Source organism: Zonotrichia albicollis, chromosome 4, assembly GCF_047830755.1.
Source record: "Zonotrichia albicollis isolate bZonAlb1 chromosome 4, bZonAlb1.hap1, whole genome shotgun sequence".
Taxonomy (NCBI): domain Eukaryota; kingdom Metazoa; phylum Chordata; class Aves; order Passeriformes; family Passerellidae; genus Zonotrichia; species Zonotrichia albicollis.
The window spans coordinates 31,053,912-31,070,737 of NC_133822.1; the positions used below are offsets into that span (position 1 = coordinate 31,053,912).

At 40.9% G+C, this 16,826-nt stretch overlaps 1 protein-coding gene across 1 annotated transcript in view; it reads left to right on the top strand.

Moving 5' to 3' along the window:
- POLR3B (RNA polymerase III subunit B) overlaps window positions 1–10,716 on the top strand; it is a 73,617-nt gene extending 62,901 nt beyond the window's left edge. Inside the window, exons 26-28 of the mRNA XM_005491177.3 lie at window positions 664–777; window positions 5,856–6,029; window positions 10,064–10,716. Coding sequence (XP_005491234.1) covers window positions 664–777; window positions 5,856–6,029; window positions 10,064–10,193 — 418 coding nt within the window. The 3' untranslated portion in view covers window positions 10,194–10,716. The remainder of the gene's footprint in view (window positions 1–663; window positions 778–5,855; window positions 6,030–10,063) is intronic.
- The last annotated feature ends 6,110 nt before the right edge of the window (window positions 10,717–16,826 follow it).

Consider the following 16,826-nt stretch of genomic DNA (forward strand, 5'->3'; position numbering starts at 1 on the left):
AGTGCTGCCAGGGCAGCTGTGCTGATGCACAGCCACTTAGGGAGGGCTTTCACTCATCTGGGCCTTGGGTTGTGCCTCAGGGTGTTGTGCAGGGAGAATTAGGGAATGAGGACACTGTCAGGCTCACAGTGTGCCAGTGCTAAGCGATTCATGCAAATGCAAGTTCTTAAAATGCTCCTACAAAAAGGATATTTTGAGCATTTATGCTGGATGTATTTGCTTACATATATGCTTACCTTTGTGAAGGAATGTAAACAGAAATACCCTAAGTCACTCTTCAGAGTCTGAGACATTTACCGCCCTTCCTGGCTATTGATGACACTGTTGAAACACTCCTGTACAGATACAGAGGAGGGGCTTACCATGTTACAGCTGACACAGGTACCTGCAGCTGTAGCAGCGTGTCTGCACAACATATGACCAGAGTTCAGGAGCTTGTTTCTTGCTGCACTGGAGACAGCAGCGTGCGATGTTGGCAGTGTACTGCCTGTGTGTTCGGAAGATTTCCCTGAAAGAGGTTTCAGACTGGTTGCCCAGAAAGCCCAAACACATTTTTCTAGGATTCATTATCACATTTCTCCTGTACATGGCACCCTTGCCTCTCTTAAGGTAGATGTGTGCTAACTGTGGTTGTCAGTTTTGCTTTGCTTTTTATTCTTTCAGGGAGCCTTTGGAGGCATATATCTATTTTGGTCCTGTGTATTACCAGAAACTGAAGCACATGGTGTTGGATAAGATGCATGCAAGAGCTCGAGGACCCAGAGCAGTGCTCACCAGGTATTATTACAAGCTGAGTACAAAATTTTTATGTATGTGCAGAAATATGTCCAGCTGACTGATTGCTATAAAACTGAGCCTTTTTACCATGTGGTACTTCGCATGAAATGTTCTGAACTGTTATTATATTGTTGCAGACTAAAAACTCTTGACAGTAGACTTTGGCAGGAGGTTGTTCTGAAGGGTCAGGTGTGCTCTATGTGGTTGAAAACTTGAGTTTGCTTCTCAAACTACTGCTAGCAGCTGGTAAAAACATCATCTCTGATTGACCATACACACTGTGGGCCCCTTCCTGTCAAATTGCTCATATCATAGGTATTTTAAGAGGTTTGTTAGGTATTTTAGCTCATATTGTAGGTATTTTTCTTTAACAAAATCAGTTATGAGTAGAAGGAAGACATTTTAAAGTATGATCCAATATTTCAACATACTTTGAGAAACCCTTTAGGGAAATTGAAACCTCCTGGTTTTACTGGTGCTACTTACTTTTTCTCCTTAAAGCCAAGGTCTGTGTCTCCTTGCACTCTTGTTCAAAGTTTCTGATATTCTTTGCTCATGAAAAAGAGTTTAGTGGCACAGGCTTTGCTTTGGGTATGCTTCTAAGTTATCATTTAGTTCACCTCTCTCCATCACAATAGGATTATTTACTGAAACTTGCCAGAAAATTAAATTCCAGCTAATCTTAGAAGATTATTCCAAATGTCTTTTGCCAGTCTCTCTGGGCTATTATGTAGACCCTTATACCTCACCTCCTGCATGGTGGCGCCTTTTTTTTTGACCTGTCAAAACTTCTGATTCTGACTGTAACAATCTTTGTACTGTTTATAAGATGTAAGCGCAGGCATGTTTATCCCTTACTCTTCCCTATAACAAGTATGATTTGTATTCTTTAATGCTTCATTTATTTTTATGCCTCTGATCATGTGAGGATCCGCCACTCTTGCTTTGCCTGGCTGCACAACAGCTCTTAGTACAGTGCAGCTTCTACCTATTGATGTGCTATTGATGAAAGGAGGGGCAGGTCTCTGCTGTACTGGATACACAGGTGTCTTCCTCTTTGACTTTTTATTGCTTGTTTTCTGTGTCTTTTTGCTTTCCAACCTCACGCTGTCTATAGGACAAACTTGTGCTTTCCATGAAAATAAATGCCAGTGGTTGAACTGGGAAAGAAATCGTGAAAAGATTTTGTAACTCTTGTCTGAACTTTTTCATCAACCACGTTGAGAAAAGGAGGTGTTGCACAACCACAGCTGCTTGCCTATATGAACATAAATTATATTCCCAAATAATAGGCTGTCTGTCCTACTTTCTGTTCTTCAGTGTGTTAAGCATTATATTGGTCTTTCATGTGAAAGTGAAAACTCTGTCTTAGCTAACAGTACACAGGATTTACTGGAACTCCTGGCTTACCCAAATCCCTTCATCTGCCTTTGTATTGCCTCCCCAACTTCTCAGCTGTTCAGAGACACTGAATTTAAATGGAACCTTAGTACCAAGTCAATGTAATGTTTATATGTAAAGATGAAGTTTGTGTGATTTCCCCCATCATTTCCTTTCTGCAAGTTCGTTGTTCAGTCAGTAGCATCATACTATTTAACTAGGGCTCGTTATTTGACTTTCAGGAAAGCTAGTGGATGTTCAATTTATGCTGCCTCTTGACTAGTCTTTCAGGAATTTTCTTTTTTCTCCTGAAATAATTAAACATTTGTTACTGCCATTGCCTCTGCTGAGAGAGTCAGCATTGCCAGCTTTCATATTCGCTATTGTTTTATCATCCATTGCACTTCCTGGAGAGTGGATTGCATCTACTCTCATTTTTTTATTTTAAAAGTAATCCTGTAGCAGCTTCCAATGTGGAGTTTGGCTGTCATTGTCTTGAAATGCATTTTATTATATATCAAATGTACCCTAAGTGACAGAGCAAAGCTATATTTCCATCTGGAATAAGGCAGAGTACTTGAGCTTCTTGATCATCACTGATTCTAGCTATTGTTCTGATTAAAACAAGACTGCAAAATTGCTAAGCAGCACTCTTTGTCAACCATGGTCAAACCCACCAGGATGTTGCCCTCTGGACTAGTACTGGAAGTGAAATGCAATCCTTAATTTCAATGCCATGGGTAGTTGACAATGCATAAAACAGTTCTATATGTGGTGTTGCTCAGATACCCAGTCCTGCTGAATCTTTTTAATAAAAAACCTGCTTTTAATTTTTCTTACAAGAGAGCAATGTAAGCTTTCTGCATGCAGAGTTGTTTTGATGGACATGGTCAGAGCTGCCACCTCTGTGTCTTTGGACATGTCAGATGTGCCAGGTCATGTTGTGCTGCAGGGGAGCAATGGGACCAACAACGCTCAGGACTCCCCTCTGTGCTCGGGGGCTCTGCGAGCATGGGATGCCCTCCTCCTTCACGCAGGGCTTTTAGGTAATGTTCCACTTCTTGGAGATCAGTGTTTCAGCAAACAACTCCATTCAAACTAGTCACTTGTTCTCCCTAGCAGGCACAAAGGAGATCTGCTGAGACCATGGAGGCAGACTTATTTCCCCACTGGCCAGTGGAACAAAGTATAAGACCGTTCAGCTGAACCCACTGTTCTTGCAGAAAATGCAGAATTAATGTCAATAAATTCTTAATGTGCTTAAAAACACTGAAGTTAATTGTTTTATGCTTTTTTTGTTCTAAAAGCAACAGTTGAATGAAGATCACTTCTTTTTTTTTATTTAAAGTATCATGCATTTTATTTAGCATTTGAGGATTTTAGGAACTTACATATTTCCTTAATACTAAAAATATCTCTTCTTCTTGATATTCCCAATCTTGTTTTCAAGAGTCTGCTTTGTTTTCTGATGTTATATTTAGAACAAAGAAAGAAGTTAGTCGCCCAGGGCAACAGCTGCAGTGTACATGTGTATAGTGGGAAAGGGGAAGCACAGATGCTTTATAAGTACTGTTTTAACATTTTAAATAACTTTTTATATGAAGAATTTTAAACCTTGTGTGAGCTGGCAGAATAATCTGATAATCTTAGGAAGCAGAAGATAAACTCATTTCAAAGTTCAATATTCAATCTCAATATTGAAATTTTTGGTACTTTAGAGAAGACTACTTTTTAGGTAGGTGGAATTTTATTTTGTTTTCTTTCAATGAGGTCAGAGCCAGTGGGAGTGAAATTTGACAGCTAAAGGTTCAAGTTGGATTTTTTTTATTTGGGGAGCTTTTTGTAATTTTTTTAATGGAATTTCATCTGCCTTGAAAATGTTCACCCTGGATCTGTTGGAAGACCTATGGCATATCTAGGCATGGTGTTGAGGCCCCATACTACTTCCAGAGGTTTTATCTTGCCATAATTGGAGTGAGACTTTATTTGGACTTACATTTCTAAAACTATTTTATCCTGAACAACAGCACCAGGTGAAACCTCTGAAAGCAGACTAGTGTATTAAATAATATTATAGAAGTCAGTTCATAAAAACAGCTCGGGCACTTCTAGCACCATAGTAAATACCTGATTCCTTGGAGGTCCAAACTGCTTTTAAAATCTGCCTCTTGGCACTTCACAAGAGAAACTGCATTCATCACAGGGTTAGCCTTTAAAACAGCATCTGAACAGTGATGGTGCCATCATCTGGGGAGGGGGCCCTGGGGAGTTTAATCAGGATGTAAACAACTTCTATCCATTCTCCCAACAGTGGGAAAAACAGAAGGGTATATGAATGAAAAGGACAATTTGAATTACAAGCAGATTCGTTTCAAGGTTTCGCTGTGGTCAGAGTAAGAGAAACTACTTGCCCCTAAAAACAAATACAACTTGTATCTTTAGAAGGTATTTTGATCTGGTAATTAGGCTTAGTTTTTACGTGTTACAAAAGATTATTAGATGTTGAAGGCATTATTTCCTTTGATTTGCAGCAAGTTGGCAAAATCTTATTTTTATTATCTTTAGTAAGCTTAAAAAATTCAGTTGTTAGAAATAATAGAAACAAAATAAACTCCAAAAGTAATGGGCCAGATCTGTCATTGAATATTTTAGGTGGATTACACTGCTACAAGTGTCAGAAACAGCACATAAACATGAGGTTTCGGGGAGCAGTGAAGCTCAGTAACTTCTTTTAAATTCCTTCTCTTTGCTGTCATGTTTCAGGGAATATACTAAGATGGAAATATTCATTAAAATGCATGCAGTATATTAGTGCTGTAGGAATTCAGGATTGTTTTTGTTTCGTAGTTTGCTCTGATATTTGCAACCTACATACTACATCATGGTACTGATATATGAGAGTAGAAATGATACTATGAACTTGCAGAATGACAAGAGGTTAAAAGTTTTGATTGTGTCCAACAAAAAGATTGTCTTATGCAGTCTTAATGTTAGATTATATACAGTACCTTATTTTTTTACTTCAAAATCTTTAATGTATACTTGATTGCTTTATTAAAATTTTCCTCTAGCATCATAAGGACAGGAAGTCTCCTCAGACAATAAATAAAAGTTTGACTTGTGTAGAGCAACCTATAGAACACAAAAATCAGTCTATTAACCATCATACATGAAAAAAATAAACTGGATAAATGTTACTTAAAAAAAATAGCATTTCAGTAATGAGTTAGCAATATATATACTACTCATTTGCTGACTTATTTGGGTGTTCCCTCACAGATCAGGACCATCTTTATTTTAGAAATTAGTCTTAGCTGTAGTTCAGCTGAAGCATTAGGTTGATGATTGATTCATTAACTGCTGAATATTGTTTCATTTTGTTAGCTACAAACAATAATGTCTCATCAAGAAAAATGCCAAATCTGTGTCCAGATTGTCTTGGATACTCTTAGACATCTTTTTGTTTTCACTTATTCAGCTGCATTCTGAGAGGTAAAGATCTGTGGCCTGGTGCTGCAGTTGCCACTTACAGAACTGCATCATATTGCAGGTACAGGAGCAACTCATTTGTGAGATCAGCAGCTCTGGTTTGTAATGTCCATCAACCCTGTGTTGTTCCTACAGTTTGAAGACAGCCTGGAGTCATAGAATGCATGTTTTGGAGTACTTACTGCGTTTCTCAAATATTTTTTTCAAAGGCAACCCACTGAAGGTCGATCCCGTGACGGTGGTTTACGTCTTGGAGAGATGGAACGGGATTGTTTGATAGGTTATGGAGCCAGCATGCTTTTGTTGGAGAGGCTGATGATTTCAAGTGATGCGTTCGAAGTGGATGTTTGTGGCCAGTGTGGCTTGCTAGGCTACTCTGGATGGTAAGTTGTAAGGTGCCTCTGTGTAACAGAACCTTGCCCTTGGTTGCAGTGCTTCTCAGTTTTCAAGAGCTCACAGGCACCAATTAACAATCTCATGCACTTTAATCAAAAAGTTCAAAATTGGCTGAATTGAGTGTGTGGTCAGTGGGCCAGGGATCTCTCCTGTTGTGGGGGCACAGGTGTTGTCTTCTACAGCTTGGCTGTTCCCTTCAGTCTGTCTGCTGACCTTCCATTCCAGTACTGACCTTCTGTCCCACCCTTGCAAGGGACTACTAAGCACCCAATCCCATATATCATCTGTATTTTGAAATGGGGAGAGCAGCAGTGTCCATGTACTGGATGGTTCTGCCAGCAGAAATGAGGATACTGGCTGGGCTACTCACACATCTTCCTGCTACAATGCCATGTTGAACCTCACAAGGCTGAAGAGTAAAAGTGGGCACAGAAGAATAGGAGAAGAAAGCAATATCTACTGCTTTCTTGTTCTCTAGCTACAGTGTTCATAATCCCATGCATTTGGGTTTCTTTGGCTGTTCCCCTCCCAAATGCCTTTTGCTTTGTAATCTTGTGAAACAAGGAGTTCCTTCTCAAAGCATCAGGCAAGTGCACTGATCCCATGTTGGAGCTTGAGAGACAAGCAGCTGCCTTGTGGAAATCCAGTTGGCTTCTGCCTGAATGTCTTGTCTCTAGGAAACTTCTCTCTAGGCTGGCTGGTTTACTCTGAGGCCAGTACTAACGCAGTACTGAGCTGATCTCCTGAAAACAAACTGGTTTTTAATGTAGGGGAAGCATTAAACTAAATGAAAAAGCTGTGTGTAACTCACCATGTGTAGCTGGGTTTTGCTTAACTGTCTCATCTCTCCAGCAATTTTGAGATGTTAGATTGAAAGTTGTCCTGTAGCATGCTGAAAATACCCACTCTTGTTGGAAGATAAGCAAACTTCTCTTTATAGTCTTAGAGGTCTCTGAGGGAGATGTTTTGCTTTGACCTGGTTTTGGTTTAGGCAAGCAGAAAAGACTTGCGAGACCAATAGGAGTTTGAGATACAATGTTCTTGCAAGCTTTGCAAAGAACATTGAAATCCCATGACTAAGGGAAGAAAAAATACATGGTGCACATTCAAGATAAAAGGTACTCTAATATTTATGTTGGGAAAAGATAGAGAATTAAAAGGAGGAGGAGAAAGATTCATTTCTAAACCTCAAAAAGCCATAGTTGGAAACTTAAGACATCTTGGATATCAGCATTAATTTAATGGGAGGGACAGGAAATTGGACTTTATTCGCTTCACTGTCTCAAGTGTGATTTTTCTATGATGTAATGAAGTAGGAAAGTAAGTTGTATTCTGAGTTTGTAGATGTGTAAAGATGACAGCTACTGTTTCTGCCCTTGGTCAGACCTTTCTTCTGAAGCATGTGGCTTCTGGCCAGAAACCAAGCACCACCTTTGTCTGCTCCCAGCAGCAGCAGCTCTGCTCCTGGGGAAGCAGATGTTCAGACAGAGGTGGGTAAACCCATGTAATCCAGAGGAGAGATGAGCCCTTCTCTGGGCATCCTGAAATCGGTGATTTTCAGCTAGGCATGGTCCTGCTGGCTCTTGTCCCTCTGGCCATAACCCTTTTTGAAAGTCCTATTTTTCTTGAGGGTGTGTTCAGTGTACGTAAGAGGGGAGGCCTTTTTTGCGACCCAGGTCTCTCAGAACTACTGCAGTGCAAATAACAATTGCACTAAGTAATGTGAAAGGAAGAACATGCCATAAATCAAAGAAACAACCACTTCTAACTGTGTAAAGCATTGCCCTTAAAAAATCTCACTTGCAAATGTAGCTCAATTATTTTTTCAATAAGACCTTTACTTTCAGAGCAGTCCATGAAGATTTTCAGAGTCCACAGAAAGTGAATGTACCTTGAAGAAAATTAGGCATTTGAACTTTATTTTTAAGATGTTGCTAATACAATTAATTTTTTTAAGTTCGTAGCAAAGTTAACTAACTCCTTAAATAATTGTGAAAGAAGCTACTGTCTCAGACAGAGCCAGACATTCTTGCAATCTGATTCTGTGAAAAGCTGTCTGATGTGTGAGAGTAATCAATAAGAGAGCTTCTGCTGAATTTTATACTGTGTCTACCAATATCTGAGGTAAGTGGCCCAGTAATGAGCATCACAGTAGAGACGAAGTCATTAAGAGAAACTTCCAAATGGGCCTTTTCAGTGACTCAGGCATTAATAAGACATTGCTGCAAGAAACCTTTTAGAAACATTGTTTGTATAGCTGGCATTAAGGGAATTGGCTTATGGGAGATGAGCCCTTCCTCTCAGATAAGGACTAGCTCCTGGGTATGTTTTTCTGCAAGATAGTAGCAGCAGATCAGTGTTGGGGCCTGAACTGGTATTTTCACAGGGGAGGGGAACTCTTGTGGCAGTGGTAGAATTTGTCCCTGTTAAAAATGTGGTTGAAACTTACTATGATTTACATGGGTTTATGCAGATTTTCCAACTGAGCTGTTGGAAAGGTGCTTAGGAGCATAACTGCACTGAATGCCATGAGCAAGATTTGGCCCTTTTTGATGATAATTTATTCTGATCTCTCAAGTATTTGAATTTTAAACTATACATGAAGAAAAATTTTATTTCTGGTCCAGATCCAGCCTTGAATGGTACAGTTGCCTTTTTCTGACCAGTGTAGTGTCAATTCTAATACTAAATGGTCTTTAATGTGCTTGTTTCTGTGATCTCTGTTTGACGGAGTTTTGTGCTTACTGCACCTTTCTGGGTGGTCCCCATCAAGTACAAAGCAGGCCCAGAATGGTGTAGTTTTGAGCCTGGGTGCAGTGAGTAATCTCTGCTCCTCAGTCCCTAGGAGGTGTAATCAGACGCCAGACGTGTGCTTATAGCAGAGAAGTTGTGTCTCATCAGGCTTCCAGGGCCTGCAAGGAATTCTGTCTCTCCTATAGAAAGCAATTGCGTGCTTGCCATTGCTGGAGAACGGCTCCCACTGAGGTCACTTCCACCTACCATAGAATGTACCTGTCCCTATAAATAGGGACTAGGGGAGTAGTTATAAACCTGCATTGACTGTGAGCCTTATTCTGTACCATGGAAGCCTGCAGGAGTTTTGCTAATTCCTCCTTAATTGGATCTTCAGACTGTTATGACTTTATGGCAGAAATGCAAATTTGAAACACAGGAGCAAAAAAAAAGGAGTTTTGTTAGACCATTAGGAAGTGCTTAGTCACTCTCTGTTCCCAAAGGAGTGGCTTTCTCAACTGTCCAAAACCAGAAAATATAATATATAGGAGAATGAAGAAATAGGGAGGTTGGAAATGGGTTTTTATAAGAAATATTTTCTACCACCACTGAATTTGAATCCAAATACTGTAAAGATGGCTGACTAGCCTATTTATTCCTTATATAGTCACGGTTATATCTATTTGGCAAAAAAAAACCCTTTCTCTCTGAATTTTAAGATCATTAGAGCAAAGAGCACCAAGATATTGTATTAAAGCAATTTTACTGAGTTTCTGTGCTGACTGAAGTTTAAAATCTAAGATGAGAAGGGCCTTTTTTCTGGAAAGTGTAATGATTTGAGACATTATAGGGTGAAATTGCATATTAGAAACCTTCTTTCTTCCTGACTCTTCTTTTTGTGACATACATGTAGCATGGAAATTGGACCGGTAACCATTTTTTCAGAAGCACTTGGCTTTGTTCACCTCCTTTCTGTCACTGTGCAGTGCTGAATTTGTTGACATTTATGCGAGTGCTAAAGAAGCAGAAGTCAGTCCTGTTAGGTCCAGAGCACTGAGTGATTGCCCTCCTAGAAAAGTGCAGGTTTAACATTAAGCTCCTGTTGATTATTGAAGGACTTCAAAGCTATGACTTAGGCACTACAATGTGTCTCAAGCATTTGATGTTTCTAGGACCGTGGCAAGTGTTTAAATGTAGATGGATAAAACAACAGTGGCTAGTGGCTATAAATTGGGTTCTTTCAGCAGAAATTATTGACCAACTCTTAACTTTTTGTTTATTTCCCTAGGTGCCACTACTGCAAATCTTCATGTCATGTGTCTTCTCTGCGCATACCTTATGCCTGTAAACTCTTATTCCAAGAGCTGCAGTCCATGAACATCATACCTAGGCTAAAACTCGCTAAGTACAATGAATGAACAAGATGAAAAATACCCCAAAAAAGTACCTTAAGGAATTATATGAAAATCCAGCATATCTCACTGGGAGTTTTTTTGGTGAACAGGAATAAACTCTAAAATCTGAATGAAGGGAGGTGCAAGACAGTAGGAAATCTTTCTTACATATCCTCCTTGTGTTTAAGCTGACATGGATGAGTCTGTCAGTGAAATACACCAGGAGCAGTTCTGAAGCCTGGATTAGTCATGAACAGGACATGTTTGGAATTGAGGAATAAGGCCATGGTCCAGCAAAGCACTTGGATCACTTCAAAAAATCCCATGCTTGTGTTTAAAAAGATCTTTGCTGTGCTAGTCATAAGCAGAGCTAAATACACATCTTATTCATAGAGGTTAAAAATGTTTTCCAAACCATTGTAATAAATGTTTTAAATAATACTGGCTGAATATGTTAACAGTTGTGTAAGGATGGTAAGGTGTTAAAATGTCTAAACCATTTTCTGTTCCTAAAGCATGCTCATTAAAGTGTTAAAATTTTCTAAAATAGTGTCAGTGTTCGAGAAATGGAACTACTTTCTCAAGGGCTTGAGATCAGACATTTTGAGTGAGATTTCAACATGCAGGTGCATTTGTGTGCCAGCAGTGGTGTGCTTGTACAGGTAGTATGTTGCCAACTAAATGTAGGCAGTCTCCGTGAAGTTCAGGGGAGGAGGTGACTGCATGTGTAGCAAGTGCATGATACAGCACACAGATATCCATTCCATTCCTGCTGATGGTAGCAGATCTGATAATACACTGGCTCAAAGTCCTGAAAAGACAGGCTGCAAACACCAGTTAATGATCATTACCTAGTGTGCTTGTCATAGGACTCTAGAACTTCTTTTAAAATATTAACATAGCTAAAACATTTTAAGAACTAAACAAAACCAAACCTATGAAGAACAACAAATCCTTCTCTGACACTGAAGCAGGTTTGAATGACCTGAAAGGATTTAGAAGGGGAACAGCTGGATTGTTTTCATGAGGTCTAAGACCTAGAACTAAAGCAGTGGATGAACTAAGAATCATTTAGTACTCTAAACTGATGAGCCCTTACTCAGTTAACTTTTTAAGCAAAGGACATCAACATGCAGACTTCCTTCAGTGAAAAGCAGCACTCTGGCTCAGTGAGGATACTGAACACTGCTTATGGTGTAGAAGTCATGAGATGTTCTTTGGCTCCTCATGTGTCTGAACTTTGTATGCTGATCCTTATGATCCTGCTGATCCTGACACTGCTCATGCAATAATGTTGCTTCTGTTCTCTTAGCTCTGATCTTAGATGAGTATTAGCCTGAGCAGATTTCTTTTTAGCCTTCCACTTAATGCCTAAACTTGAACTTTTGTGTTTGGGCTTAAAAACCAAGCCTGAAGAAATACATTCTACTTTCCTTCTCTTCCCCCCCCCCCCCCCATTTTTCTTGCAATTGGACTGGTGACAACACAGATGTCAACACAGCACAAGCTGGATTGGAAAAGCACTTGAAGCACCTCTTCCAGCATCCAGACAGCTCAGGGTTATTTACAAAAGAGTTTTAAGAGAATGAGAGAGTGACATCCTCCACACTGGAGGAAGAGGTTAACCAAAAGCCTCAACTGAATGAGCAACTTCTGCTTTGGTGCCTGAGATGCCCAGCTGCGGCTCGGGAGCACCAGCAGAGGGAGTGAGCCTCTAAGGCTGCGGCTGCTGGGGGACACCACAGAAACACGCTGAGGATAAGGGTCCTTGCTCCCTAGTCCTCTCCCTAGGTTCGGTGGTCAGAGCTGCAGGACATGAAAGACTAAGCAATGTGTATATTGCATGTGTGGAAATTGAAGCAGTTACAGCAGAGATGGAGGAGGAACAAAAAATGTGCTCATGAGTAACCTCATTGAGAGAAAAGGTCTGTGTGCAGCTCTGAGGAGGAACCCTGCAGCTCATTCACCTCAAGCTGATGGAAGCATGGGGGTGAATGGATTTTTGAGGGTGAAGGATATCCTGTAATAGCTGGGGTTTAGGAAGAAAGGACCAGCCATAAGAATGATTGATAGATCCAGTAAAGTATAGAAATTGGATGTATCGGGCAGTAAGTGAGGGTAAGCCACTATCAGCTACTCTGGTGATACCTACATCAGCTGTGTTTATACATCACTGCTGCCTGATCTAAGCCTGTGCCTACACTGGAGGCTTATTTGAGTGCAGATCTGGGTTGAAACTGATGTTTACTTCTTCTGTCTCTCTAGGAGGCAGCCTATGTTCCATCATAATTGACACCTACAAGTAATCTCTTGGCAGTGGAATAAGCATTACAAAACCAGCAGCAGAAAAAGAACAAATGGCTGTGGATTCCTGAAATATGGTTGGTCAAAGTGGCAATTCATGGAAGGAATCCTACTATAGTCAGGAAAAATGATAATGCATGGACTGATGAGGTAAAATACAGAACCCCAGAGCTGTCACATTACTTTCCTCTGGTGAGCCTCATCCTTGCAGCGGTTTGAATGATCTTCCCAGACAACCTCCCCTCCCCCCCTTTTTATACTGTGGATGCCTTCAGAAAGTAGGTCTTAAGTCAGCTCATAGCTGCATTGCTTATATTGCCCAGATCAACCCTGCCATCATTGTCTAACTACTGAATTAGATACCATATTCTGAACAGCACCTGACAAAATCTGAAGGCTTTAGCTCTAAGAGCTGTGGCTAGAAAAGTACCACAAGGTTTCCATTCCATTGCATCTTCTTTATTCCCTGTATATAGTGCCCAGGTCTTGAGCATCAGTCCCATACCAGATGCAATCCATTTTCTGATGTGAGCTAGAGCTGTGTGCTACTGTTGGAAAAGATACCTAGCTCCATGTAGTATAAGTTATCACTTGCTTTGCAGATAAAGGGTTATATGCTATGTATCCTAATGAATACTGCACATGTCCAGCCCTACTGTTTGGTTGTGAGAAACAGAATGGAGCCAGGGCTGAGCTGCAGAATGCTATGGTGTAGAGAGCAAAGCACAGGGCTTCTGGCCAGTTCTGGAGCTGAGAGCAACACAGGGCACTAGTTCAGAGTTCGGAGAAACAGCTTCACTTCAGATCATTTATGTAACTCTTACAGGTATTTAATGTTTATTTTTTTCTTAAGGTAAATGTATCCAAACATTCAAATAAGAAAAACAAACTGTAAAGGAAAATGAAACCAGACTGGCCAATTTTCAAACCATTCAAAGAGGATATATTATGAAATAAAGGCATACTGAGATGTAATAATTTTAAGATGAAAGTAAAGGAAGGGCTCCCACTACGCACAATTGATTTTGTTTGTAATGCCCATATCTTGTTAAGAGTTTTTCTTACAAAGAAGCTTCAATGTGCAGCAAAGTGAGCTTTTTAATTATTTGGACTCCTTATTTCTTGCCTAAAAGGGAGGAAAACCAATGAAAAACATAGACTCATGATGATGAGAAATTACTATGTCTCTTCTCATGTTTTCTAATGGTAAATAAAGAAAATATCTGTGGTTTATAGCAAAATGGGAATACATAATAATTAAAATCCTATAAAGACTGAAGAGTATTTCACTGGTTTGTGGTAACAAATGGCAAATTAATGAAAAGTGCTGTGCACCTGGCAATGAATTTGCAAGCCCTGCTCAGACCACCTGTAAGGCCTGACAGTAACTGGTGTCACGCAGCTGCAAAACTAAACTAGAAGGGCTAAAAACACTACTGTACTTTGCCCCAAGGCTGTTGGGGATGAGGATGGCCCTAGTGAGTGGAAGCATAGGCCTTGAAACAAGGTCACTGGCTTGCAGCCCTCTCACAGGAGCCCTCCTCAGCTGTGTCTCAGCACAAGCGCCTCTGGAGCTGTGGCAGGGAGTGCCTCCAGCCGGCCTCTCCTCCCATTGGAGCTGAGGATTGTTTTACAGCCCTTTGCCGTTTCAGCAGGGCCATGGGGCACTTGATGAATCCCCTCCTCTGAAGAGGACGTGACTTGCCCAGGGCCACAGAAAAACTGTGCCAGAACTGGGATCAGGGCTCCACAGTCCCCAGGTGCCAGACACGTGCTTGCCTTAAAACTGAGCACTTCATCAAACCGTAAAATCCAGCCAGATGGTGACTCGTTACTATTATCTGGACCAGTGCTGGGAGGCTTAACGTGTGCAAGGCACGATGAGGATCTGGATTCCAGTTTCTGTGTCTAAGGCTCAGAAGCCCAGAAATGGACCCATGTTTTGGACCTAAATGCTGCTAGGAACTTGAATGTGTTTGAACCGGATTCTGACTTCAGTCCATCTTTCTCATGAAATACTTCTATCTCAGCATGGGCCCACCAATTTCAGTGGAGGAAAGGGGTTCCTTTCTTTGGGAAGGGGTAGAAAGGTGCAAGAGTAAGAACATCTACTTTTGTCAATCTTACTCTGCCCTGGATGTGTGGCCCTAGTCAGACTCTCTGCTTTCAGGTAGTGAAGACTGCATGACTCAGTTTTGCCTCTCTGCAATCATTTAAGAACTCACCATATGAACGTGGGAGGCAAATGCAGCCCCTCTGCCTTCCTTACGTATGAACATGCATACATCCCAAAACACCAGAACTCTCAGTTAAACTCTCCAAACCTAGGTCAGAGCTAATGAAGAGAATTTTTGAAGTTTTTTTTTTTTAAAAAAAGCAGTCTATATGGCTTTATTCTTTCTGTCTCAAAATCAACAGCAAAATTTTTTGTTGTCTACCCAGCAAATGGACTTAGGCCTTTGTTTCACCTTCCAAAAAATTCTTCCAAGCTCATGAGCTGCCGATTGCTCTTTTCATCTCACTGCTGGGGAAAAAAACTGCTGTCTGTTCTCCTAACTGCAGTTACCTGTTTATTTTTGTGTTTCCTGAGGCAGGTAACTCTGCGGTGGTTCCAGTGACCACGTATTTTTTCCAATAACTTTGTTGTGCATGTCCTTATCCCCTCCTCCCAGTCAGTATAAAAACAGCATGTAAGATCCAAATCAAAAGTAATTCCCTGCTGCTAACTGCAGCAGAGCCTTCATCTTTCACTAGCCTGAGTTTTGGGGAGCTCCTTGACCTATGCATATGCTTTACCATTGCAGATGGTGCACTGTTGTCATTGTCTACTTGACAATAAAACTTTATAAACTAAGAAATAGCTCAAGAACTAAGAAAGAAATTGGCGTGCTTAACAGCAAAGTTCTAATTTCTTGCTAAAATTATGTTCTAATAATGGAAACAGTTTTCCCCTGAACTCCTGGTGAATTGGAAGCTTAAACTCTTCAAGCCTCCCCCTGCAAGTCAGAGGCAGGCACTGAAGGTAATTCTCTGTGCTCCAGGCAGATCAAAAGAAGCTCATTATCAATCGATCATCTAAAAGGATATGACAGCTTCACATCCAGTTGTTCGGCAGCTGAGATGCAGTCTGGAATGGATCTTTTCTGTGTCTGTTGTCTATAATAGCTTTTAGGGCTGGCTCTTCTTCCAACACACAGTACAAATCCTCTGGTAACTAGTACCAGCCACACACAACAAAAGCCAGCTAAATCTGGTGTAAGCTCGAAAATCGATGACTGCTTGCCCTTTTCTCAAACTCAAGTCATCAAGTGTCTCCAGGCTGAGCATTCTGGTCAGCAGTCCTGAGGGCAGTGGTTCTTCTCAACTACACATGCTGATACTGCCCAGGAGAGTGAATTCCCTTTCTCCATGCAGACTGACCAGTGACCAGTGTGAACCAGTGGTCTCTTCTGGCAACACTGTCACTGCACTACTTTATAAAGAAGAAAAGAGCTTGGGCTGAGCAAAATTCCTTTCACAGACCTTAATAAGAGAAGATCATCTAAGGCCGACTGTGCTCATCTTCAACAAAACTTGGCTTCAGAAATGTCTACAGTTACAGCATACCAGCTGCAATTCACGTTACTTTTCTTTCCAACTAAAAGGAAGGTGCCCCCTGCCCTGTGCATGTGCAATCCATCATTTGCATACCTCTGCTCTTTTGATAGTTTTCTCCCAGATACCTGCATATGTGTCTGCCCTAGCCACTTTCTCGTGGTGCTTGTGTCAATTAAATGCTTTTGAAGGAATTGGTGCACTTGTTTACCTAGGCAGCCTTTTGATGTTCCACTCCCGGTTCCTGCATCTGTCAGCATCATGTTCCCCAAGCACAGACACAGAGTTGATTCTAGAAGTCATCTGTCAGCTTACTCCATATCCTGTCCTTCACCTATACATATAGCTTCCTCAGGGGTGTTAATATATGTAAAATAAAGTTAACATTTCCTGCTCTGGTAATAAAGATGAGGAAGTGGGAAAGAGAAGCCAGTACAGAAACAAGATCCTTCTCTGTTTCTTCCATGGGATTTGCCCAGAAGATGAAGATAGCAGAAACAGGAACGGAGCTGGGAAGGAAGGTTGACAGAAGCATGGGTTCATGATGAGAGGAGGAGGCTGCTGGCTCAGGCAAGAAAATATGGAACCACTCACTGCAGGCCACTGATAAAATAATGAAGTGTCACTGTGTGTTTGGCTGTTGCCAGCAACCTTACAGTCTTCACAGAGATACTTCGGATCCAGAAGGATCCCCTGAGTCACTGAACTCAGATCCCTGGTATTGCAAAGAGCCATCTTATGTAACTCCTTTTACGAGCA